Source organism: Malaclemys terrapin, chromosome 8, assembly GCF_027887155.1.
Source record: "Malaclemys terrapin pileata isolate rMalTer1 chromosome 8, rMalTer1.hap1, whole genome shotgun sequence".
NCBI lineage: Eukaryota > Metazoa > Chordata > Testudines > Emydidae > Malaclemys > Malaclemys terrapin.
In genome coordinates, this window is record NC_071512.1 from 76,806,884 (window position 1) to 76,832,784 (window position 25,901).

Here is a 25,901-nt window from a genome sequence, read left to right on the forward strand (position 1 = left end):
TTCAATTGGAGGACTAGCTAGTCTGATATATGGGATATCATTTTGCCAGCCTCCGTCCAAAGAAAGAGACAATCCTGTATTTGAGCTAATACAATAAGGACTAAACCAATTAAAAATATTAAAATTAATAAAGTTACTTATTTTGTAAAGCAAGTTTTGCCTATTTTCATCCTTATTAAACTGTGTATTGACATTTTAATCAATATGGCGTAGGAATTTTTGTTTACTATCTGTTTGTACAGCATCCAGCACAGTGGGGCCCTACCCTGGTCCAGGACTCTGGGTGCCACCACAATACAAATATATAATAAAATAATAATCAGGAAAGTCACCTTACACAAAATTCAGAGTCAGAATTTATAAGCAGGCTTGGCAGAATTCAATATTTGATTATAATTTTGAGGGATAATATAAATATTTAAGCACTTTCTCAGATTTTTATTTATTTAAATTTCACAGAAATTTTGCAGAAAATTACGTGGAGGAGGTCAGACAATTATTTAACGACAGAAGACATTGAGATTCAAAAGTTAAAAGTTTTATAAACCATTAACACACAAACTGTCAACGTCACATGTTAAATATCCTTAACTCAACAAATCATACCTGTTTTTACTATTCATTTGCTAGCCCATTTCTAACAAGCCTAATTCAAATGTCTAAATCACTGGATTTTGACTCTAAGTTCTCAAGCAACATTTTTCTTACTTTGCCTATCAGTAAATTTCAATCATCATCTATGGAAATATTTTTTTGGTAGTTTGTGTGTGTATAGTGAAATTGATGTTTACCAACATTTATCGATAAAAATCTGATCCTTCCAAATCTATTTGTAAGACACTGCCTTCATTTGTATATCATCATTATAGAGATACATAGTAGTGACCAGTGGAATATCTGTTTTATCCTTAGCAATGCAGGGGATAGAGAACTGAGTGTATTCTTGTGCTATTCCTGCCACCCTAAGTGCAAAGGAGATCTTAGTGCTCCATCATGAATCATTACATTGTTTTATATATCTGTGGGTCTTTTTAACTAATGTAAAATATATTTGCGAAGAAAGTGTTTCAACTTGCTTCCATAACAGGGTATGCAGCAGCTGTGTATCTCTCTGCTTAAGCAGGTCTGTTTCATGCGGATGACAAGATGAAAATATTATTGCGAAAGTGGAGTACTTTTTGTATTTGTTTGCCAGGAGAAATTTTGTTTGTTTTTTAAAGTATTCTATGGTCTTGAAGATTACACGCGTGTCCAAAAGGGCTAAATCAAATGCTACTTACACAATGATAATTCTGTTTCAGTGGGGAGATCAAGCTCTTACAGTATAACTAAGCAAATGAAGCATGTAAGTCAACGTGTGGACTGGTGTATGGCTGTCAGCTTTAGTGACAGACAACTTTTGCGGGTAAGCTTTATTTGGACAGCCATGATTGATTCTAGTGGATATATTTGAGAAGACAAAAAGTTTGCTCGTTGTACAATGGGTACAAATGTCTATATTCTGCAATGTATATATAATCATTTATGTTTACCCCACGTTATAAACTAGTTAACTATTTTAGAATTCTTTAGTTTATTTTACCAAATCTTCATTAATTACTTTAAATTCTTAGAACATATTATCATCATATCTTACATACACGAATATAAAACACCAATATAACACACATAATCGGCAATTTCTCAAGGACAGATTTCAAAACTTCGTAATAGTTCTCATGAAAAGCACTAGATTTGGGAGCAATCTGTATTTCCCGTTCCTGGGAAAAACTGTGAATTAAACAAGTAGACCAAAAGGTTTATAAGGGAGGGGAAAAGAACACTTATTACCTCAGGACTTTATCTTGAGCTGTAACTTCTGCTTCCAAATTTGCAATCTGTTCTTCTAACATAGGAATACTGACTGAATGGGTACCTAGAGCTGATTCAAGAAAAGAGATCTGAAATATAAACATATTTGGGACTTCATTAAAATTTGCAAATATACCCTAAAATGAATTGTGCCAAAAGGTCTGTTGCATAATTGAATGACGTTGTCTGCCTAACCCTGCTATAGAAATTGCCAGGACATTTCCACACCACATTCACTGACTTCAAGCTTTCCCTTCGGGTTGGCACATTGCCAGTGTCATCGGTATCATTCCACTCTGTTTTGGTATGTTAAAAAAGAATTTGTTTACAGTCGTCTCAATTTTTTCCTCCAAAAATTAATATTCCTCCATTTTTACTCATTTTTCTGGTTTGTTCTTTGCCCTCTCACCCCCACTAGCTGTTAATCTCTTCTTTGTTTTTTCTCCAACATCACTTGTCCTCTGGATGGAGTCTGAGAAACACTGTTGAATATTATAATATACTATAATCTTTATTCTGCAGACCAACATGCACACAATAGAGTGGCTTACTTCTCAGTAACCGCATTTCACGCTATTCCTGCAGTGCTGTAGTCTGCAAAGATTTTAGTAAGATTCTGTGTAAACTAAAAACAAGCAAAACAATATTTCTTTAATTCAAGTACCTGAATTTTTAAAATATATGTGTAAATTATATAAACAGTCTACCTCTCTCCATGGTCTGCAATATGCCCTCATAACTCATCTTCACTTTCTCTACATATCAGACATATTGCTCTTTATTTGAAAATAAGACCAGACTTCTTCAGTTCTCATTGTTAATATGTATACAGGAGCCCAACTTATCTCAGGCAGATGTACTGAATATATATTTATGTATAATGCTAAATAATTTACCAAGTTACTTCTTGTATAGGTTACAGGGCATCTTTATTACTATACTTAGATTGTAAGCTTTTAGGGGCAGAGTATCATTTTGTTCTGTTTGTACAGCACTTAGACCAATGGGTACATGACTAGGGTTCCTAGGTGCTACTACTATACAAATAAATAATAATTAACAATAAGAATAAGAATAATGATTGAGTATTTATAGATTTTAAATAGATTAATCCAAGGTGAACAGACATTCTACTCAAAACTACAATACAGTTACCAGGGATTTATTTTTCTAAGATATTTTGTGTTGCTAGAGACCACATATTCATCCTTTACTCCTGGAGGGATTCTACATGACTAAGTGCCTGCAGAAAATCCGCAAATTCCCTCCCCCCCTCCATTCCTATGCTTCCCTGCAGAAAACAGCCGGGAAGCTGCATGCAGGGGATATGGGGGGACGACCATAGGCACAGTCTTTTTTGGGGGGAGGCATGGGGGGGCCACACGGGGTTGGGTGCCACTGACCCCCCCCCCATTTCTGCAAGTGCAGAGCTGCCCAGCTGAAGGAGGATGCCTCTCCGCTCCAGACTCTGCGGCTGAACGCCAACTCCTGGTTCCTAGTGCCAGTCGTGCTCCCCTTCTGTATGCTGGGCATCTCCCTGTTTTCTGTGCAACAGTTAGTGCCCACGGTGGGGCCAGGTAAGCTGGGAAGTGAGGGAATGGAGGTTGGAGGGGACGGGGAGAGGCAGTGGGGAAGGAAGAGAGGGTGGAATAGGGCAGAAGGAAGGGAATATGGGAGTGAGGGCAGGGGGGTGGAGAAGAAAAGGGGACGGGGAATCATAGGGGGGAAGTGGGAGCCCGGCATGCAGCATCTCCTCCGCAGGCAGCTGAGGCTCCCCCCTTAAGCAGACCCATCGAACCCTCATCCTGACAAACCCTACTCCCTTACACCCCTCTGACAAACCCGCCACATCCAGGCCCCCGTCCGACTGATCCCCAACCAGCTGCACCTGAACCCCCACCCTATCAAGCCACACTCCTCCAGCATCTGGATCCTCCCACAGAGCCCCCCACACCAAGCCCCATCTCTCCACACCCAGACCCCCCAGCTGAGCCCCAACCACCTTCACCTGGATCCCCTGAAGAGTCCCATTGCCCCTGCACCCGGAACCTCCCAGTGAGGCCCTGTGCATCCAGATCTCCCACTGAGCCACCCGCACCCAGATTGCTCCACATAGAAACCTCTCACCCCACACCTGGATCCCCCACACATTAAGCCCCTCCACACTTGAATCCTGATGGGCTGAGCCTGCCCACCCACACCTGGCACAGAGCCCCAAGGTGTTTCTGGGGCAGGTCCAGCCCTTGTGCTGTATCAGGTGCAACCACACTGCCGAGTCCCTGTACTGGGGGAGGTAGAGGGTTCAGGGTGATCTCCCACCTCAGAGCAGCCAGTGGCCTGTGCTCCCCACTGCCATGCTGGAGCCACTTTTATTTGACAAATAAAATTTGCAGAATTTTAAAATATTATACACAATTTTTAATTTTTTGGTGCAGAATTTCCTCAGAAGTAATATTTCTACGATACTTACTCTTGTTTTTGACTGAGTCAGTTCAAAGTTGATAGTTTCAATTTTATTCATTAGACAGTGGTTCTGGGAAGTCAAAGCAGCATTTTGATCTCGAAGTGTGTTCAGCTTCTCTCTAAGATGCTCATTTTCTTGTTCCATACTTTTATTAAAAGGAGTGGACACTGGGTAAGACTTGAGGTAAAAAATATATGTATATCAGCAATGAATCTTTGTAGGCCAATCTTACTTAAGTCATAGAAATAATATGTTACCATGCCTAACTCCCCAGTGCTTACTATATATTAGCTGAGAAGCCTACAAATGAAAGGATAAAGTCAAACGTTCATAATCACAAGTGTGTAAAACAAACATTGCAACAAATATAAATAAATACCTTGGTTTGGGATTTTCTTTGAGAATCCCTGCTCTGGTGGGACATATTACCAGCACTCTTATGAGCTAAATAATTTTGAAATTCAGTGCAACTCGGCTCAACAAGATCTTCCAGTGTTAGTCCGACAAACTCACTGAAATGAGAGCTGTGGACAGATTGCTCACTCGAACTAGTACTAGGATACAAAACAAAACAATAATAAGCATTCCCCCTCCAGTAGTGTTTTTACCAAATATACCAGAAACAAAACACAAATAAAGACAATGAGTTATAATCATATAGTGAATAATATAGATTTAAACAACTGGAAAGACTTAAGGCAGGAGCAGGCAAACTACGGCCCACAGGCCACATCCGGCCCGCAGGACCGTCCTGCCCAGCCCCCAAGCTCCTGGCCCGGGAGGCTCGCCCCCAGCAATGCTCTGGGCAGCGGAGCTGTGAGCTCCTGGGGCAGCGCAGATGTAGAGCCCGGCCTGATCCGGTCCTCTGTGCTGCGTGGCGGAGGCTGAGGTGGCGGTAGTGTGGCTGTAGCGGTGGTGAGGCTGAGGTGGCTGTAGCGCCGCCAGCCACCGGTGCTCCAGGCAGTACAGTAAGGGGGCAGGGGAGTTCGGGGTGGTGGTCTGGGGGCAGGGGTGTGGATGGTAGTCGGGGGGGGGGAGAAAGGGGGTTGAATGGGGGCAGGGATCCCGGGAGGCAGTCAGGAAGGAGGGGGGGGGTTGGATGAGGGGGCAGTCAGGGGCAGGGGTTCTGGAGGCAGTCAGGGGACAGAGAGAAGGGGTGGTTGGATGGGGAAGGGGTCCCAGGGGGGCTGTCAGGAATGAGAGGAGGGGTTGGATGGGGTGGTGGGGGTCTGGGGATGGTCAGAGGACAGGGAACGGGGGGGTGTGGATGGGGCAGGGGTCCCAGAGGAGCCATCAGGGAACAGGGTGGGTTGGATGGGGCAGGAGTCCTAGGGTGGGCAGATAGGAGGTGGGGGCCAAGCCACAACCCCCTCCCCAACCAGCCCTCCATATAATTTACGAAACCCGATGCAGCCCTCAAGCCAAAAAGTTTGCCTGTCCCTCAATTAAGGCCTAGTTCTCTTCTTGTTTTTAAATACACACATACCTGGAAAGGTCTTCCCCTAGATTTTGTAGATTTCTCTCGGTTTTCCTCAGTTGATTCCTTAATGCCTCTACATTTGCAAGCAAGAGTTCCTCATCATCATCATCTTTTTTATGGTAAATCCATAAGTTGGATTCCATTGGTACTCTACATTTGTCTAAAATAAGTTTATAATACTAAAATTTAGTTTAACAGCATTGTACACTATTTCTAGAAAGTAGCAGATATTTTTTCAACGTTTTAAAAGGTTTTATGTATGTTTGTTTTCCTTACATACATGCAAAGTCTCACTTATTGCCTCCTTTCATACCAATAAAAACTTGAAAGCATAGCTATATACAATTGCTTTTACTTGGCTATTTCTTTATTCTCTTTGTTAACAAATATATTTGTGTTTTAATAAGCAAATCTTTCCTATGCCTGAGAAGTCACGGGAATAAGCATACTAGGGTACTATGTACAAATAGCTGAAGAATAGGTTTATTTTCTATAAAAGAAATAGAATAGGAATAGTACAGAATGAAGAACTGGCTTATTTATGATCTATAAAATATGTACTGTTGATAGTCATTAGGCACATCTGCTCTTTTCAATTAAAGAAACACTGCACAATAGAAATAAATATTTAACTGTCAGTGCATCTCACTTACTTAAGAAAGGCCTGAGTGAACATGGACACTGCGAGGTGCCCTAATTTTTTTTTGATCCAAGGCAGAAGTGAATTTCAGAACCTAGACCTCCCATATAGAAAACACAATGCCCTGAGCTCTCACAATTCAGATGGGGGACCATTAGCAAGTTAGCAACTACTTTCAATGGTCAGAATGTTACACAAGGAGAGAATCATCTAAAAAAGATAGCCAGAACCCAAACCACATAGGAGTTTATAAGTGAAGACCCATGCATTACATTGAGAACAGAAAAAAAACCTGACAGCAAGTACAGTCTACACAGTACAGTTGTTGTTGTGTCTCTCATGCAAGTATATTTAACGATGCTTTTATCACCCAGGTACCACCACACCTAACACCACCACTATGGAACAAGATGTCATATTCTCCACTAGCTGAAGTTTCCATGTGATCTTCAATAGTAGCCCCACACAAAATGCACCAGTGTAGTCCAGGGCAAAATGAGGTCCCCATCTCAAAAGGAAAGACTGTTCCCTTGGAGACAGATTCAGCTACTGCTGCTACTTAAATTTTAGGATCAAGAGGACCCCCATCTTGTGAACTGAATTAACAATAAGCAAACATACTCCTGTAACAGAAGGAGCAGATTATTACATCTTCCTCCTTCTCTAGTTGGATCTTGTGCCAGCAACACTTCAATCATGCCTGGACTGAGCTTCATGTGAAAGTGGAATTACATTTAAGCAATGTTCACTCCCAAATCTGCTAGCAGTATTTAAATACATGTTCTCACCTAACCTGTTAGTAAGCAAATAGGCACAACTCCCAGTAAAATCAATGGGATTTCTTTGGTTTACAGCATGGACTTGTGACTCACAGTTCAAATACAGCCCAGATTAGCTATTTGATGACCTACACTTAATGAGTTCTTCAGCTAATGGACAGTTATCCTTATCACAAACATCACCTTTAACCATTGCTGCAAAGAGCACTGAATGGGTATAGGGGACTGAACTCTCATCTCACCCTTAAAGTGGCTACTCCCAGTCAGGCTCAAGACACATTGGCAGGGAATTCTGGGAAGAGGGGCCTTCACTCTTCCCTATTCCAATAGGCTTGCACATTTCACCAGCGAGCGTGCTCAGTGCTACTACACGTGCACACAGATTACACAGGCAAACAGGTGGGTGAGGAGGAAGAAAGCTTTATTCATACAAGTATCAGCAACAGAGAGGAGAGAAACGTTCTTGCACAGTGCTGGCTGTTGCTTGAGTTTCCAATGACCTCTTTTCAGATCAGATTAGCACTTGGTTTTTCACACAAAGATTTTGTTTTAATTTGGCCTGGTGCTTTCTTTACCCTTGTGTCCTGTCCCTTATCTTCTGCTCCCAGTGCCAGCCCTGCCTCTAGGACTGAACCCCTCCTACCCAGCCCATAGAGATTTTTTTAAGCACAAGATCACTTTTTGAATTTAAGTGCAACCCAGGATCTACCCTGCCCCTTCCCTGAGGTCCTGCCTCGCTCCCTCCATCCCCTCCTTCCTCCATCATTCGCTCACACACCCTCACTCACAGTTTCACCGGGTTGGGGCAGGGGTTTCAGGAGGGGGTGCGGGCTCTGGGCTGGGGCCAAGCGGTTTGGAGTGTGGAGGGGGCTCCGGGCTGAGCCTGGGGCAGGGCAGGATGAGGGGGTGCAAGCTCTGGGAGGAAGTTTGGGTGCAGGAAGGGGCTCTGGGATGGGGCAGGAGGTTGGGGTGTGGGAGGGGGCTTGGGTTGCAGGCTCTGGGATGGGGCTAAAGGCTGGGACAGGGGGTTGGGGTGTGGGCTCCCGTTGGGTGGTACTTACCTCAGGCAGCAGGGCTAAGGGCAGGCTCCCTGCCTGTCCTGGCCCCACGCCACTCCTGGAAGCTGCCAGCACATCCCTGGGACCCCTGGGGGGGTCAGGCACATATCTCAGTGCGCTGCCCCTCCCTACAGGCACCATCCCCGCAACTCCCATTGGCCGCAGTTCCCCATTCCCGGCCAATGGGAGCTGTGGGGGAGGTACCTACAGGCAGGAGCTGCGCATGGAGACCCCTTACGCCCATCATGCAGGGATATGCTAGTCGCTTCCAGGAGCGGTGCAGGGTACGGGCAGGTAGGGAGCCTGCCTTGACCCGGCCGGACTTTTAGGCCGGAGACTGTGATCGATCGGTTGGTGACCACTGCGTAGGTTTACCACCTTTCAAATGCAAAAAACCCAGCACCCCCACTACAAGGCAAGCCTGCTGCAACCTCAACCCCCAACCACCCCTGCAACCCCCGCTTCAGCAGCCACTTATAGTATCTAAAGAGATTACACATAAACAAGACTGAGAAGATCCCAGTCTCCTCACTCTAGCTAACTCAAACCCTCTCTCTCTCTCTCTCTCACACACACACACGGTGGGCTTGCGTGTTGGTGGGCCCACAGCTACAGTATTCTCAACAATCACCATCTGTTATCGCTTAAACTGCAGAAGTGGGAACACTGCAGCATCTTTAGCTGGACACCGGGACTTTTAACATGAGCTATCGCAGTGTATTGTGCTAATAATGCCAATCTTTCCACCCACGGAAAAAGCCCTGCAGGTGACATTATTTTTCGGGCAAATCCATTAAAAACCCAGGCAAGCCAGTCAGATACCAGCCGGAAACCTATCCCGGCCACTGGGAACAGCACTTCGCGTTGCTCAGCAACGCGGCTCTCCACTTCCCAGTACAGCCCCCGGCTAGGCGGGAGCAAGAGCGGCGCCGCCGCCGGCCCTGCCTGGGATCCCGCCGAGCCGGGCTGGCTCTGTCCCCTCAGAACTGCCGCAGAGTGAGACCCGGGCCCACCTTGCGGGAGCTCCGTGACCGTGCAGCCCAGAGCCCCCCGCCTACCTTCCCCCAAGTAAGGGGGTTGGCACCGCCAGGAAAGCCCCTGTAGAGCAGCTTCTTCGCGCAGCCCCTCGGGGCGCGCAGCTGATCTCTATCGAGGGTACTTCGCGCTCTAAAGCTGTCCCGAAAGGCGCCCCGTCTGCGCCCGTTCGTTCGAACTGCGCGGGCCGTTGAATTCCAGAGACAGCAACAGCCCCAATTCTCCTACTACGCATGCGCATTTCACTGTCCCGTCCCCCTACCTTTTCCTCTCCTCTTGGCCCCCTGGGAATGGTAGTCTGATGTCTGGGCACATCCGCCCACTGCTACCGGAATCGAACTACATTTCCCACCATACCCAGGAAAATGAACGTTCGGGGCAGTCCCTGAAGAAAATCACCCCTTCCTTTTCCTATTGGCAGCGCAATACCTTCTTCCCGGCTGCTGGAGCATTATGGGGCGGTGGAGGTGTGTGCACTAGCTGGGCGATGCTGAGAACGCTTCCGGGGCGTGGCTGCTGCTATGCCATTGGGCTGGGGGCGCGGGCTGCTGCTCCTCCCCAGGGCCGGCTGCTCTCGCCCGCAGCCAGCCCGCTGGCGCTCTGACAGGCTGGAGTCATCCGTGTCCGTGAGAACATCCTGTTCCTGTCGGCCGGGCAGAGCCGGAGCGCGCCGTGCCAGGCCCAGCACTGCCCGCGGGGATGGGGACAGCGTCCCGCCTGCTCCTCCTTCTCCACAACCTGCTGCTGCTGCTGCCGCCCGGCGCCTTCGGATTCGCTTCCTCCCTGGACAGCGACTTCACCTTCACGCTGCCCGCCGGCCGCAAGGAGTGCTTCTTCCAGCCCATGCGGCACGGGGCCTCGCTGGAGGTCGAGTACCAGGTGAGGGGACCTGGCTCGGGGCTAGCGACAGTGGGCGGAGCCGGCCCTGCATCCTCCGCTGCGCGCGTGGCGGAGAGCCGCTTTCCCGCCCGGCCTTCTCGGTGTGCCGCCGTCGCTGCAGCAGCCTCCCGCGGCGCCAGGCAGGAGCGGGCCCTGCCCGCATGCACAGCCGGCAGGCTGAGCAGGGCTGGGTGCTCTCGCAGTGCGGCCCGTAGAGGCCACCTGGCTCCATTGTCAGGAAGATTTATTAGCCGGGCACAAAGCTCGTTCCGGGACCGCGCACCCCAGCGATTGGCAGTAACGGGAAGGGGGAACGCAGGAGTTTTCCTGCCTGTCACTGAAGTTACTCAGTGCGCTGGGTGGGCAAATAGGCCTGGGAAAGGCAGAGTGAACAGTGAGGTTCAGCCTAGGGTTTTATTCCTCCAGGATTGTCCTGGAGTCTGTAGGAGTTAAAGACTATATCATGAGATGAAACCTCCAGGAATAAGTCCAATCAAAACTGGCAACCCTAGTTCAGCGATCTCAGAGGTGCGTCTGGAAACCAACCCCCACCACAGGATGGAAACTTTTGGCCAAGGGGCAAAATCATGGAAAATGCTAGATGGGCCTCTAATGTCCACATAGCACTGCCAGGAGCTCAGGTTCAAATATTATGCAAAAGATCCTCACACAGCACACTTCCCCACCTAACTATGTCTGTCTTCCAGATTTTGAAGGACCAAGCAGATGGTAGCAGGCAGGCAAAAAGCTAAGGTCGTTTTATGCTGATGAGGCAATTATGTTTGGAGGTCAGACTAGATGATTATTGTGGTCCCTTCTGACCTTAAAGTCTGAGTCTAAAAGTTTGTTGTTGCAAAACAATGATAGGGTCTGTTTTAGGCAGCAGATTGGGATCTGTAGTCCAGCAGAGTTAAAATAAGTAATCTGCTTCCTGCAATTCCATGCGAATATGTAGTGTTCTCTGTTCTCACTCCATTTCTATTGTTCCCCCCTCCCCCCCGCCGTCTGTATGATCACCTTTATAACTTGCCAGGCACTGTTTTTATACTAAATTAGCTGTTGACTTATAGGAACTGTTTACACAACAGATTTTTACCCTGTTTGCAACTAGGTTCTAACTAACACGGTTGACTCCTTACACACTGTTTATGTCCACCCACAACTCACCAGTAGGTAATTCCTAACTGTGTGGTTGTACCATCTTTTAACCTTGCTATCACACAAATGCCAGGCTGCAATTCAGGTTAACACAATTCTTCTGTATAGATAGGACTGCTTATTTTTAATTAGATTCGCAAACTCTCCTATATACAAAGGTACGTTGAAATGTGAAAAAAACTCTCACAACCCTCTCACCTGCATTCAGATTTCTATATTTTTTCAGATGCACTGACACAATAAATGGATAAAGGACAAGAATAGTTTCTTTCTGACTGAAATTCCCCAAAGACATGTTCACAATATAGTAAACCAATATGAAATTGAGAGTCTGATACAGTGTGCTCAGATCATATTGCTTCTGTATATCAAAGTTAAATTACTACTTATCTCTTCATTCTTAAAAAGAAGAACAGGAGTACTTGTGGCACCTTAGAGACTAACAAATTTATTAGAGCATAAGCTTTCGTGGACTACAGCCCACTTATTTGGATGCATAGCATAGCATCCGAAGAAGTGGGCTGTAGTCCACGAAAGCTTATGCTCTAATAAATTTGTTAGTCTCTAAGGTGCCACAAGTACTCCTGTTCTTCTTTTTGCAGATACAGACTAACACAGCTGCTACTCTGAAACTCTTCATTCTTGTCATCTTTTTCCTTAATTATTTTCTTCCTCCTCCCTTTCAGTAAACCTCCAATCTTGCACCTACTGAGGTCATTGCAAGTTTTGCCATTGACTTCAGTAGGAGCAGGATTGGGTCCTGAGTGAGAAAGGCCTAGTCTGCACTTAAAAGTTGTACCAGTTTAACTGTTTTGAGTAAAGATGGCGTTTTTTGTTTTGTTTGGGTTTTTTTTTTTTTTGTAAACCAAAATAGTTATAATGATAAAAGCCCTAGTATGGACCAGTAATACCAGTATAAAGATAACTTATACCAGTATATTTATTTTCCTTCTCATGTGGGAATAGCTATATCAGTATAAAGAGCACCTTTATACCAATATAACTGCATTCATACTGGTATAGTTAAAGCAGTACAACTTTTTAGTGTTGACAAGCTCAAAGGGTTTGATCCTGTGACTGCTAAATGCCTTCAGTTCCTTTTAACTTTAATGAGAGATGAGAATGCTCAGCATCTTGCTGGATTGGGATCCTAAATCTGCAGTATTTCCCGACAGGCAGAAAACCACTGGAATCCCCTTTTCTATGGCTGTAACTAGCGTGGTGAGTGGGCATGTCTCCTGCACTACAAACTCTGATCCTCCAACAACAAAGCCCTTAGAATGTTTCTACATGAGTTGAAACCTTGTTAGACAGAACCATCTTTAAATACTATTCTTGTTAGAAAAGTTCTAGGTGTGATCTATATTATAAAGCCTTATCTACACTGAGATTTTACTTAAAATTTCCTACCATTTAACCAACACTGGTACAGCTCCACCAGTGATATCTATAATGGAAGTGCTACTGTAGACCATGTGCTGGCATTCTTACTACCATGCTTTCTAAGCCTGCTCAGAGCAGTTCAAGGTGACACAGTGAATAAATATCCTGCAATGCCTTGTCTATACTAGTTTTCCCACTGTTACCACCATTGGTAGAATTGCATTAGAGAAAGCAATAATAGAAAGTGTTAGGAAAAAGCTCAGTTTATTCCTTTCCTAACGTGATTAGTCATGACTATACTGGAATTTGAAACTGTGTAGCATCTTTCTGGCAAAAACCTGGTTCTAGGTAACTTGGTTTGAACTCTAGGGTAGATAAATTCACCCTTTTAAATTCTCCCAGTATCAATTTCTTTACATAAAGTGTTTCTTTTCAACAACTCAGACTAGAGTGTGGGTTTTTTTGTTGTTGTTTTTTGTTGACTTTACAGGTTTTAGACGGAGCAGGATTAGATGTTGACTTTTACTTGGAATCTCCAAAAGGTGAAATCCTAGTTTTTCATCAGAGAAAATCAGATGGAGTCCATACGTAAGTCTAAAATCTCCAAACTTGAAACTCAGTATTATATACAGCAGTATTATAGTTGCTTCAAACAAATACAAAACTTAGAATTGAGTATTTTAAATCATAGTTCTTAACAGTTGTAAAAACTGGTTGTATTGTTAACCTAAATCACTCCTTGAATGTAGAATATAAGAAACTTGTTAGCTTGATAAATGCTTGATAAATTCACATGCTTGTTTAATTTTTATATTATAGGCTTTTTTACAAAGCAGCTTGAGCACACAAATATTTCATATAGAAGTACTCTTAATTTTGTATTAGTCTATTAATACTTCATAGATAGGTTCCTCCAGGAGTGAAGGATGTTTGACTTGCCATGGTCTGTTTATTGGCAGTCAACAGCCAAGCACTCCCTATTGTGGAGTTCCAAAAGGTCTTTGTGCCAGGGTATTTTCTCTGTACTAAAGTAAACTGTTCGCTATTTCAAGTAATCGTTTATTTGGCATACTGGCAGTCTGATCTCTTTCCAGGGTTTGTTTTTGTTTTTTAAACAATGATACCAAATTTACTTTCTCAAATATTTGGGGCTAATATTGATACAATTAACATTAACTTCAGTGGAGCAGGGACCATTTGTAAAGATGAAGATTCTATCCCCTCTGCTCCTTTTGCAGCCAGTGGTCAATTTAAACTTTTAAAAGGTATTTCTATTTTCCATAGCTAGAAGTGGCTGCTGTCTTATTTTTAAAAGTGGTTGTGAGCATTAAGCTTTCAAGCTTTAATTTTTAAAAAATAAAGTGAAGGAAAGCTACTACTCATCATACTAAGATTTAACATTATCTGAGTTTGTTTTCTTACATGTAATTTCTGGTTGTGCTATATCATTCCCTAGTGTGTCCTTGCATTTCATTTATTTGTATTTATGTATAGCATATCTAATTATTTCTGTTTGCATAACTGTCATAATCACATAAGGAAGAATATTAAAAAATGTAAGTTTAGAGCCAACATTAAAAATACACTGTAGTTTAAAGATGTATGTTTGCTCATATACAGGGTGGAAACAGAAGATGGAGATTACATGTTCTGCTTTGACAACACATTCAGCACCATTTCAGAGAAGGTGATTTTCTTTGAATTGATCCTAGATAATATGGGAGAAGGAGAACTAGAGGACTGGAAGAAGTACATTACAGGCACAGACCTGTTGGATATGAAACTTGAAGATATTCTGGTAAGTATTGTGCTCTACAGCATCAGATGGTTAAGGTCGGAGTAGCTGAAAAACTCGTATAATCATTCTGCCATGGGAATATGCCTTAGTCTTGTTCTATGTGAGGACCTGAGCAGCTGGGAAACAGTGTGATCAGCTGTGCTCCTCATAGGACATTATGTTCACTCTGTCCCATATTGAGGGGAGCCTGTGGTTAAAGAGCAGCATTGGGAATTAAAAGATCTGGATTCTAGTTCCAGCTCTGCCATGGATTTCCTATGTGGCCCACGGCAAGTGATTTAACCTCACTGGTTATGTCTACACTGCAGTTAGATCCCTATGGCTGGCCCCTGCTAGCTGACTCAGGCTAAGAGGCTGTTTAATTGTGGTGCAGGTGTTTGGACTCAGGCTGGAGTCTAGGCTCTCAGACCCTGTGAGGTGGGAGGGTCCCAGCACTTGGACTGCAGCCTGAGCCCAAATGTCTACACCACAATTAACAGTCCCTTAGCCTGAACCCTGCGGGCCCAACTCAGCTGGCATGGGCCAGCCGCGGGTGTCTAATTGCAGTGTAGACATACTCTTAAGTGTCTCTTTCATCTGTGAGTAATAACTATCATAGGGGAGCTTCGAGTCTTTGCTCAATGTGATTTAATAAGTTCCTTGGATGAAAGGCATTAAAGTACAAAATATTACTATTGTTATTAAAACAGAACGTGTGTGTGTATGTATGGTGGCAGGTTTTTTCGTTATTTTGTGTCTGTGCTTATGGTGAATCATAAGGTTTATTTTTGACCTAGAGCAATTAACTTGGTGTTCATGTACATATAGAATTTGGGATCAAGCTCATTTTGAGCGAGCACGTGACTTGAAGGCACAAACAAAATAATAAATTTGACCCATTTGGTAATTTATATATATATATTACACTCACAAATGTAAAGTGGCCATCTCCTCTTCTTCATAAGATAAGCAAACATATTCCCTAGAGGAACAGCAGTAGTGCAACTGCTGTACATCTCAGTGGTGGTTGCGTTTCAGTGAGGGGCAAAGCGATTACTACCTACCACTTACTGCATAACATAGTATGAGGCTAAATTAGCTGATATTTGTAAAGCGGTTGGATGATAATATGCATTTATACAGAAATTATCATCATTCTTAGGCAGGAAAGAGAGAGGGGAAGAGAAGTGATCAAACTCGCGTGCATATAAGCCAGCCCCTATTCCCAAAAGTTGCCCTGAAATGTTGACAAATTTCTCTGCTTATATATGTCTATATATACAGTACTCTTGTTTTTCTTCCATCTGGTCTTTTGGTTAATCACAAAGTATATGCAGTCCTCAATCTGCCAGAGGATAAATCAGTTTTGCATATTGTTTCATCTAAAGAATCTTCTGTAGCCCTGAGGATTCTTCTACTTGTACGCATCCACTACCCTGCCACATGAGGCCCAACACAATTTTCTTCCTTCCAACTGAGAGATTGAATGGGAAATCTTTCAGTGTGCGTTTATGCCTCACCTTGCACAGTTGGAAGGGACTGTGTATCCAGTAGTCTGAGTCCTTTCACTGGCCCCCTGCCTCCTCTTCTCCCCACCATGAGAAAGGGGACAAACAAACCATGTCTCCAATAGCTAAACGGTGGTAATACTCCTCTCCCAGGGCTACTCTGCTTAGTCTCTGTGGTAGCATCAGAAGCATTTGTTGGATATATCCTTTGATGTGTCTCATAATTATGCTGTTGGATAACTCTTGTTCTCATCCTGGCTTAGTGCCCTAGTCACTATATAGCATAATGGGAATAAATAGCAATTGACAAAGATGGGGAAAGAGGGAATAAGTAAAGCTTTAAGATAACATACTTCTGAACAGTGGCTGAGCACTCAACCTTGGAGGGATGCAGATGAGAGTTGAGGGAGAGCAGTGTTAATCCACCAGTCGAGCTAATGAGCATGGTATTTTGTTAATGGTGAAATACAATGAAGTCAACTACAGGGAGTGGCTTCTGTAGTTGGTTGAATTGGGAAAGACATTATGCTATGCACACACTATGTCCCTAGGCATTGAGAAATTACCTGGGAGGGATACTATTTTCAGGATACTATTGGAAATGTTTCTGTGTCAGTGGCTGGCCCTCATGACTGCCCAACTATCCTTCTGATACTCCTTCTCTTCCCCCCCACCCCCCCAGCGGCAACTCATAAGCACACTTGAGTCAGCCTGCTCCTAGTTTGAAATCAGAATAACTGAAAATCCTAACTCCAGGCACTCCATACATCATTTGCTTTAAGTGGTCTCACTAAAACCATATACTGGCTATCTCCACTGCCTGCATCCCAGTCATAGCCTTTTCCACCTCCCTAGCAACAGCATTCAGTTCACTGTAGGTGTAGAAGCTTGCACTCATTGCTGTGCCAATTTTTTCATACTATTGTATAAGTTCCTCTACACAAATTTTGAAGCAAATACGGAGTCCTGGACAATAAGGCTATGCCTGTGCTTGTTTCAGTAGTCTTAGCAGGCTACAATACTGAGTCCTGAACTTACTGAGTTAGACAGAGAAAATAGAGGCCTGCCAAAAAAGCAGAATCAGCATGCACTAAAAATGTATTTACATACCATCTGCTGTCCCACAGACTATTCATCCATGTAGAAAATGATCTACTTTGTGTATCAGGTCCTATTTCCTGTAATACATGAAAAAACAGATCTTTTTCCTAACACAAACCAACACTTCATAGAATGTTTAAGATGCCAAATTCTTTCTGTATTTATTTTAAATACAATTTAAAATATTGAAAATTAGATTATCCTTCACTTCCCAACAGAAGTTAAAGATTATAATTAGAAATATTAACTCTTAATTTCTAAAGGAGGATAAAGAAGCAGAGGGGGGGTGTTAATGCCAACAACTTTTACAAGCAGAAAACAGAATCTGAGTTCATGTTCAGACAGTCTGCCAGTCCTCCTTTTTAAACTGGGGGCCATACAAATACATAGGAGAAAACAGTCAACCGAATAAGCAGTGAAAGAACACTCTCAAGAAATAGTTACCTATTACCTGAACATAGTTTGACTGTGTCAATAGGTGCTTTATAAATCAATAAAAAAACAACATTGTACGCTAATGCTAGCTCATTTTGGGTTAAAGGGTATCTTGGTCAGATAATCCAGCTGAGAACAGTTAGCTTTGTTTTGCAGTCCAGTAGTGCAGAATGGAACTGTTCATGAGCCATCTGATACAGATAATGGACCACTGGGATATCTTAAAGCTACAGATTTGCAATGATGCTGGTTTGAAGCTGTACATTGTGAAATGACTTGACTAATTTTGATTATTAAATCTAAATATAGCAGTTTTGGTTTATGTCCATCTAGTTCTACACAAAGTAGAGTGCTGGTTTAGAAAATTTAATCTAAACTTTCAGAGGCCAACAGTGTGGTGTCTTTCCTCTAATATTGTAGTTGCCATATCAGATACTTGCTTGACACAGTACATTATAATAATAATTTTTTTAAATAATTAATGGAGATATCCCATCTCCTAGAACTGGAAGGGACCTTAAAAGGTCATCTAGTCCAGCCCCCTGCCTTCACTAGCAGGACCAAGTACTGATTTTGTCCCAGATCCCCAAGTGGCCCCCTCAAGGATTGAACTCACAACCCTGGGTTTAGCAGGCCAATGCTCAAACCACTGAGCTATCCCTCCCCCCCATAGGTCATTAGATAGAGGGCTGTTTGAGCACCTCATCTTTGGACTTCATGTCCCACATGGGTCTAACATAGCCCAGATTTGTTTACCTTTAGGGCATTCTGCTCTAAGTGTCTCTTTGTTCAGCGGGTGGGGTCTTCTTTTGTTAAATAGTTGTGGATTCTTTTTAATTGATTTGTTAAGATGATCAGAGCCTGGGATAAATATTATGTATTTAAATTCAAACACATGAAAATAAACACAATAAGGCTAACAAAAAATAATGAAAAGTTCATAATGTGTAACATTCATAAGTGAAGTAACGGTCACCTAACTGCAAAATGAAAAAGTGGTAGTGACACATGCACAAATAAAAACCAGCAATGTGAATGATAGTGTTTTTTAAAGTGAGAAGTGTGATATGTACTGATATTAGCAGAAAATGTACTTCTGTTTCCTTCCAAATGATTTTACAGTCTAAAAAACCACTATTCTGTTCCTTACCAGGAATCCATCAACAATGTCAAAGCCAGGTTAAGCAAAAGCCTCCAGATTCAGACGCTGCTCAGAGCATTTGAAGCTCGTGATCGAAATATACAAGAAAGCAACTTTGACACAGTGAATTTTTGGTCCATGGTCAACTTGGGAGTCATGGTGGTGGTTTCAGCTGTTCAGGTTTACATGCTGAAAAGTCTTTTTGAAGATAAGAGGAAAAGTAGAACTTAACAGCTAGTGTGATCATAGCAATAACCAGAGAGGAGGGGAAAATGGAATAAACTGCTACAGGAAAAGAGACCTGTTACCTTGCCACTTGTTTTGAATAGACGACATAATCAGGTTCTTGATTCACATGTTACTAGCATGAACAGAATACCTTTCCCCTGTCCTTCCATCTCTGCAAGTGTTACTAACAGTCTTACTGGTGTGTCTATTTGTTGGCTTGTTGCATTTGTAATGACGCTTACTAGATTATGCACAACACCGAATGGTGTACCAAATGTAAGCCAATGTTAGTACCTGCCATATAGTCATCTTTTCATGGTCACTTAAACCTTTTTATGTCTGCCTAAATAATTTGGGTATTTTTTTTTTTTTACAATTTTTTAAATAAAGCATTGAGAAAAGTTACAGATGTGCCAAAGGATTGAGGCCCACCTATGTAGGCTATAGCTATTGTCAGTTCTCTATAAATGTAAATGTATAAAATTTCCTTGAGTCTTTATTGTACAGCATAATACAGAAACACTGGGTTAACATTTGTGAAGTGGTTAAAATGAGAAGTTATTTTTACACTTTTATATATATCAGCACTTTAAAGAGACAGTTAATGTAAAATTTAGTCAATTTATAAACTAATTAAAAGTAGCATCAGGCACTATACCTGTCCAAGTCCTCCTGCCAGTTGTTGTGATTGTACAATCCCATTTTCCTGTTTAGTTGGTTGTTGCTGTGTGAAAGGTCCACTGGAACAGTGAAATTGACCACACAAAATAACAGTCAGATGCACAAAATAAAATGGAATTATTTAATCTTTAGTTATTGTAATCTTGGATATCATAACAGTAGATACATTCAGACAGAAGTGAGGTTTTTTTCAGATGACAGTCTTCCTTTAATAGTTTTTAGGTAAAATTGTTTGGAAACATTAACGTGACATTAAATGTTTATAGACTTCCAGAATTCTTTCTATATTACTAATTTTGCTAAGATGTTTTGCTCCTTGAGGTCAAGCAGGGTTATGCCACAATTTGTAGCAGTTCACGAACTTCAGAGCTAAAGTTGTTCAGCTAAACCCTCCCCACAACAAAACCCCAACAAATCCGTCATCACGTAACTATTTCCATTCTACTCCTATGAGCTCTCCTATTAAATTAATGGGACTACTTGCATAAATAAAACAAACTGGAGTTGGCCCTAAATTTTGAGATTTGCAGCATGAACTGATTATGCAAGGTAATGCTCAATCATAGAAGCAGTTTGCTATCTTTCTCAATAAAAAGGCAGATGGCTTGCATCAAACCTACCATTTCTTTCTGCCGAGGGAGTGGAAAAATACATGTCTCATCTGTGCATTTGTCTCCTTTTGTTATAGCCTTAGTATTTTAGAGTGCAGTTTTTAAGTATTTTGTAATCAGCCTAGATTCAAGCCAAGTGCCAAGCCCATAGAAATTGTATTAGCTCTGAAAGTCCATGTTAAGACTGCTAGGGCTGTACCCCTGTTCACATCAGCTGTCTTTAAAAAAGATTTAAAACATTTGTTCCAGCCTAGGTAAACAAGTGTACTGCCTGTATTTGAACTTGGTGTTAAGAATTGAAACACTACAACTAGACTGTCTGCTTTGTGAGCACATCGGACTGAAGGTCATTATGCTGGAGGGCCCAGCATTATCCCCCTAGAAGAGGATGGGAAAACATTTTTCAGTGCACTGACTCATTAAAATGCAGTCATTGTGCCATTTTTCTCTAGCAGGGGCTATCATAGAGATTACACTTTAGTTTCAATTTCAGATGTATGAATGAAGCCTAGCAATAACCCTTTTAAATTATTGCTTTTAAAAAAAAAAAAAAAAAGATTTTAAAAGGTGCTGCTGACTGTATGACTTCAGGGGCTGCTGTACCTGCCCTCTATTAGTCTGGGTACATAATACAGTAAAATGTCATTCGATGGGCAAGTTAGTGATAAAGGTCTAAGGGAGGTGTCAATTGATCTGTAAAAATTTGCAGAATCATAATTTCAAGGTGCTACCCTCTGTGGCGTGGCAGGGAGGATTCATTGTTGGTCCCCTCCCAGCTCCTCCGATTGGTGGACATTTTGATCATAGTGTCATTGAAAATGGGTCAAGTTGGGAATCACTTTACAGCAGTTATGTGAAATACCGTGCGCTTCCAATCAATCCTGCAGCTCATCAAATGCTTGTGTGCAAAGACCCGATGCTCACCATCTGCAAATGTTTGGCCAGCAGCCTGCCTTGTACAGAGATGTGTGAGAGTGGCACAGACAAGGATCAGTGTGACATGTCTAGCAGTGCTGTCCTAGACTGAGACAACACTGATGGTGACTTTGAGGAATAAATGTTTTCAGTTATAAGTGTCAAGGCTAGATTCTTTAGGATTACCAAAGATCAATCTCTACTTAAGCAATGCATCCCTGTGTTAAAGCATAAATTAAAAAAACATTGATTTTTTAAAAACATTTTCTCACATATATATATATATCTACATAATTGTTCTAGGTTTGTCATGTTGATACCATTGTGTTCGTGAGAGAAAGGGCTTTCAAACAATACCCAACTTGTAATCCATTTCAAATGACTTGGTATTATTAAAATTCCACCAAGTGTGGGGGTGTATCAGGTCCTTCCTGCCATGTTGCAGAGGGTGACACCATTGAACTTACGAGCCTGGAGATTTTTACAAATTGAATTACACCATCCTTACCTTCCTATCATTAACTTGTCCACAGAATTACACATGATCCTATACAGTATTGGATACATCTGGTTCTCACCCTTTCCAGACTACTATACTCCCGAAGCCCAAGCCCTGCCACCCAGGGCTGAAACATGTAACTTAGCTGTGTGAGGCCCTGGACAATTGCCCTGCTTGCCACCCCTTAACGTCAGCCCTGCACTTGCAACTCCCCTAAGCCTATGCTATGATCCCAGGTTGAGAAACGGATGTAGATGAGTTAACGTATCTCCAGAAGATCTCTGCGTACTCCCAGGGGTACACGTATCCCTGGTTGGGAACCATGGGATACATCATTCTTCTGGGTAGGACTCCCTTCAGAACAAGTTACCTCCTCTCCCTTAATTGAGGAGTGGGGCAGTGGTGAGCAGCATGGGGTATTCCATTTCTCCAGGGACTTAATGCCCTATACCTAAAGTAGATGCAGAGCAGGGACAAGTGGTAAAAAGATCTATAGGCCTGATCTAAAGCTCATTGAAGGCATTCTGTGGAATGGCTCCCGCTGACTTCAGTAGGCTTTGGCACAGGCTTTTTTGAGTACAGGCAGACCCCCATTCCTAGAGCTCTGTCCTTTTAATAGAAGACAGAAGTGATTCAGCCTTAAATGTAGTACCACAAATGTGATGCTATACCACAGCTGTGAAATGCTGCATTCTTTCCATGAAGCTGTGACTAAAAAGTCTACCTCTGATGTTAGGCTACTGTATTCTTGCTCTTAGCTCGGTTATTAGAACAACCCTTACTACTGTAACTTCTCCATAACAAAAAGTTTTAAACAGAGGATATACTATAGATGCAGCTGTATGAGATTTTGTCAACTGAAAAATATTTATCAGTGGCCATCAAGGGTGAAGGATATGGTGTTCAAACTTAGACGCAATAAATGATGTTTTTAATGGGATATTGGAGTAAATTGTTCTTGTGTTTTGTATAAAAGATACAAATCAAATATTAACTGAAATAAGGAAAACAAATCTAGTGTGTAAGATTAATTGTTTTTAATTCTGTGCTAAGTAATAAATGGTTAATTTCTGTGGATGTTGAATAAAATTATATGCCAGAAGCAGAGATTTTACAATAAATAAGGCTAAACTTGTTTTTATGCACTCTAATTATAACACTTCATCTTTGCATACTCTACCCTAAGGGCTTGATCCTTTAAAGGGCTAAGCACCCACAGTTCCTACTGACTTCAACAGGATTTGAAGGTGCACAACAGGTCACATGACTGCTCAGTATCTTGCAGGATAGAGCCATAAAAAGAGCAAGCACTGTAACATAGCCTGATATTGTAGCATGCACCAAAGCTTCATGACTTCCACAATGTCACAAAGCAAGTCATTCAAAGACTGAATTTCCAAAACTTCTTGTTCTTTTAAGAGATCAGGTTTCACTTGATAACCGTAAATGGTAACACCTGTAAATTCAGTTTAATGGTAAAAGGATTAGGAATGAAACCTGTGCAAAAGATTATAATAATTTATTTTCAAGTAAGATCAATTGACCTTTGAGTTTCTGCCTTGCTTGAAATATATACCACATTTCTTCTCCAGTGTATAATATTCCCTTGTGACATTTCTTTCCTTAAGAGAGGTCTCCTCCAAATTTAGTGGTGAAATTCTGCTCTCAGTTACCCTAGTACAGAAGCAAACTGACAGTGACCACAACTCCAGAGTTACAATGGTGTGAGATCAGAATTTTACCCCTGCCCTCTAATTCTTTAAACAGTAGGGGTGGAAGCTTAGTTTTGAACCTACGCCATTTACAAATCCCTATTGTAGTCATGCTTAAAGCTTTAAATATTTACATCTTAATTAACGTTAATCTTCCACATATGCATGTGACTGAATAGTAGGAGCAACACTATATTTTTTTCATAAAAGACTAGGGTATCATACACTGCACAATGAAAGCAAGCCTATGTTGTGAAAGGAAAGTTGCCAGGTGTGTGTGTGAATTTCATCCTGCCTCTGGAACACAAAATTCGCCCAATATTTTAGGGGAAAGGAAAGTGAAAAAATGCAATCTATTTTTGGAACTCTAAGCTTTCAGTACTACGTGTAAGGAGGATAGAATAGGGTTTAGGAAAGATAGTATGTGCAATCTTAAGGAAATTATGGTAAGGTTCATAAATGCTACTGCAATTGGCTTAGTCTAGTTTCAAGATTGCTAGCAGACAAAACACAGTTAAGAACCAGCGTAACTAAATGATTCTGTAATACAGTGGTCATGGAGGTTACACAATGTGTCTCAATTATTGCAAGATACAGTCTCACTTTGACAAACTATTACATTACACAACCATAATCCATGCCAACAGAAATAATCTCTGACCTTTTATTCTGTTCCCCGGCCATGAAAGAATGCAGAAACATCCTGACATGAGCTAGGAATTTGCATGTGACAAAGTATTTTCTCTCTTCAAAAAGGGGCAATATAGCATTTACCATCTGTTGTGGAAATGCCTCTCCTACTGTTCTAGCTTCTCTTTACCATGAGCTTGTATGCATGCAAAAGCAGGCAATTCTCCATCTGTTAAATACTTATTGCCAAGTTTCAGGGGATGTGTGTTATAGACTTAACTGGGTGGACTTAGTAAGACAAAAAGGGCTACATATTTAAAGTCTGCAAAGACAATTATGAGACTGTATTCAAGAACAAATGTTTTATACCTCCATAAAGCAACCTGCCTCTCTTCTAGGGAGAAGTGGGCGGAGCCAGGGGGAGATGACAAAGGAGCTCTGGATTCCCAGTTGAGCTGTTAAAAGTCAGATTTCTAATGAAGAGCTGAATCCCACAGTTCTTATTCAGATCAAACTCCTGGTGTTTTGGATCAAAACACAGGATCAAATTCTGCAGTCCTCACTCAATCAACATTAAACATTTAAACATTCAATTAAATCAATTTGAAATATTTAAATGTTTAATGTTGATTGAGTGAGGACTGCAGAATTTGATCCTATGTGATCATAAAAAAATCAGCGGGCCATACAGCAGCAGGACTAGGCCAGCTTTTGGGAGGGACGGGAGGAAGATATTAATCCAATTTTCTAATTATTTGCAAGAATAAATAAGCTTCTGAAATCACACTCAGTGTCTAGCAGAAAGCAACTGAAAAGAGGTTGGTGGTTCGTTAGTAGATATCACTAGAACACATGGCCATTGACTAAAGGATTTCATAGAAACCTAAAGATTATTTAAAAGAAAGTAATAGTTAAAAACCACCATAATCTACCAGAGGCAAAAAACTACTCTCCTTTCTCAAGAGCATTAGGTAACTTGCTTTAGATCCTGGCAGGCTCATTCAACCATTCCCTTCCATGGATGGGGCCTCGTTACCCAGCCTCTTCTATAGTGCCATGCCTGTAGATACATCCTGTTATACATTCACATGTAGTGTTAATGGGAGCAGGCCTCTAATCTGCTGGTCTGGAAAATGCTACTGGTCTTTGCTTATGGAAACAAAAACCTAAGATGCACCTTTAAATATCTAAAATCCTAGACTATTAAGGATTTAATGGACTGTATGAACAAAGGGCCTGTATCCTGCCAGGTCAGTTACACAAGCCAAATCAGGATTCTTGTCCACAGTCAAATTGCTTGCTTTATACAATGTAAAGTGTAAGATCCCTGTCTATGGATGCAATACGTTCCCAAGAGGAGAGAGGAAAATCTCACATATATCCTCTCTCTAAAATGTTTTCCAAAAGAATACATTCTTCCAGTAGTCTCTACATATTTCTAGTTGTGAGAGTGGTGCCACAAGGTACTGAGCTGTGGAATCCTCTAGACTACAGTGTCCACTGGGGTCATTTGACCCTCCCCTTCCCTCACAGAGGGTATGACAAGGGAACAGCTCCACTTGTTCCCCATTCTTTCTTAACTGCAAACAACAACAAGCTTGGATCACATGCTGTGTCCTCAAGACTTCCCTCATTTGCTGTTTCCTTTCTTCTGTAGCTCTTTTTATTTTTAGTTAGATTGCCTGTAAGTACAGGTTTCTCTAGTAGTAAAAACAAAGGAAAAATCATGCCCATCTGGCACAAGCAGAGTCTGGAAACACGGGTAGCAGAGGGGCTCCTCAAGCCCGATCAACTAAATCTGGCAATGTGCAAGTCCAGCATAGATTCTGAACATCCACTAACTTAATGCCAACACCACTGTCTCCAAAATGGAAAAGGACAATAATCAGAGGACTATTCCCCACAGACTAGGTCGGGCTTTTCTCCATAGACCTAT

At 42.2% G+C, this 25,901-nt stretch overlaps 2 protein-coding genes across 3 annotated transcripts in view; one reads left to right on the forward strand and one right to left on the reverse strand.

Moving 5' to 3' along the window:
• The window catches only part of CCDC18 (coiled-coil domain containing 18), a 71,414-nt gene extending 61,915 nt beyond the window's left edge, over positions 1–9,499 (reverse strand). For both annotated transcript variants that reach the window (XR_008446028.1, XM_054038671.1), the window contains exons 1-5: positions 9,331–9,499; positions 5,802–5,955; positions 4,695–4,869; positions 4,322–4,492; positions 1,831–1,940 (exon numbers count right to left, since the gene is read on the reverse strand). Coding sequence is in view for 1 of the 2 variants with exons in the window: in XM_054038671.1 (XP_053894646.1) it covers positions 1,831–1,940; positions 4,322–4,492; positions 4,695–4,869; positions 5,802–5,938 (593 nt within the window). In the remaining variant the exon portion in view is untranslated. The remainder of the gene's footprint in view (positions 1–1,830; positions 1,941–4,321; positions 4,493–4,694; positions 4,870–5,801; positions 5,956–9,330) is intronic.
• A 342-nt stretch (positions 9,500–9,841) lies between these two features.
• On the forward strand, positions 9,842–22,759 carry TMED5 (transmembrane p24 trafficking protein 5). The gene is made up of 4 exons (XM_054037641.1): positions 9,842–10,186; positions 13,218–13,315; positions 14,348–14,525; positions 18,702–22,759. The coding sequence occupies exons 1-4, from the start codon at positions 10,007–10,009 to the stop codon at positions 18,918–18,920; spliced, it is 675 nt and encodes a 224-aa protein (XP_053893616.1). The 5' UTR covers positions 9,842–10,006; the 3' UTR covers positions 18,921–22,759.
• Positions 22,760–25,901: the final 3,142 nt, after the last annotated feature.

What these genes read in the sequence shown, in the direction of transcription:
- TMED5 (XM_054037641.1), top strand. Translation starts at nt 10,007, where the DNA reads ATGGGGACAGCGTCCCGCCTGCTCCTCCTTCTCCACAACCTGCTGCTG. An exon ending in CGCTGGAGGTCGAGTACCAG is followed by an intron (nt 10,187 to 13,217) that starts GTGAGGGGACCT and finishes TTGACTTTACAG; the next exon opens with GTTTTAGACGGAGCAGGATT. An exon ending in TGAAACTTGAAGATATTCTG is followed by an intron (nt 14,526 to 18,701) that starts GTAAGTATTGTG and finishes GTTCCTTACCAG; the next exon opens with GAATCCATCAACAATGTCAA.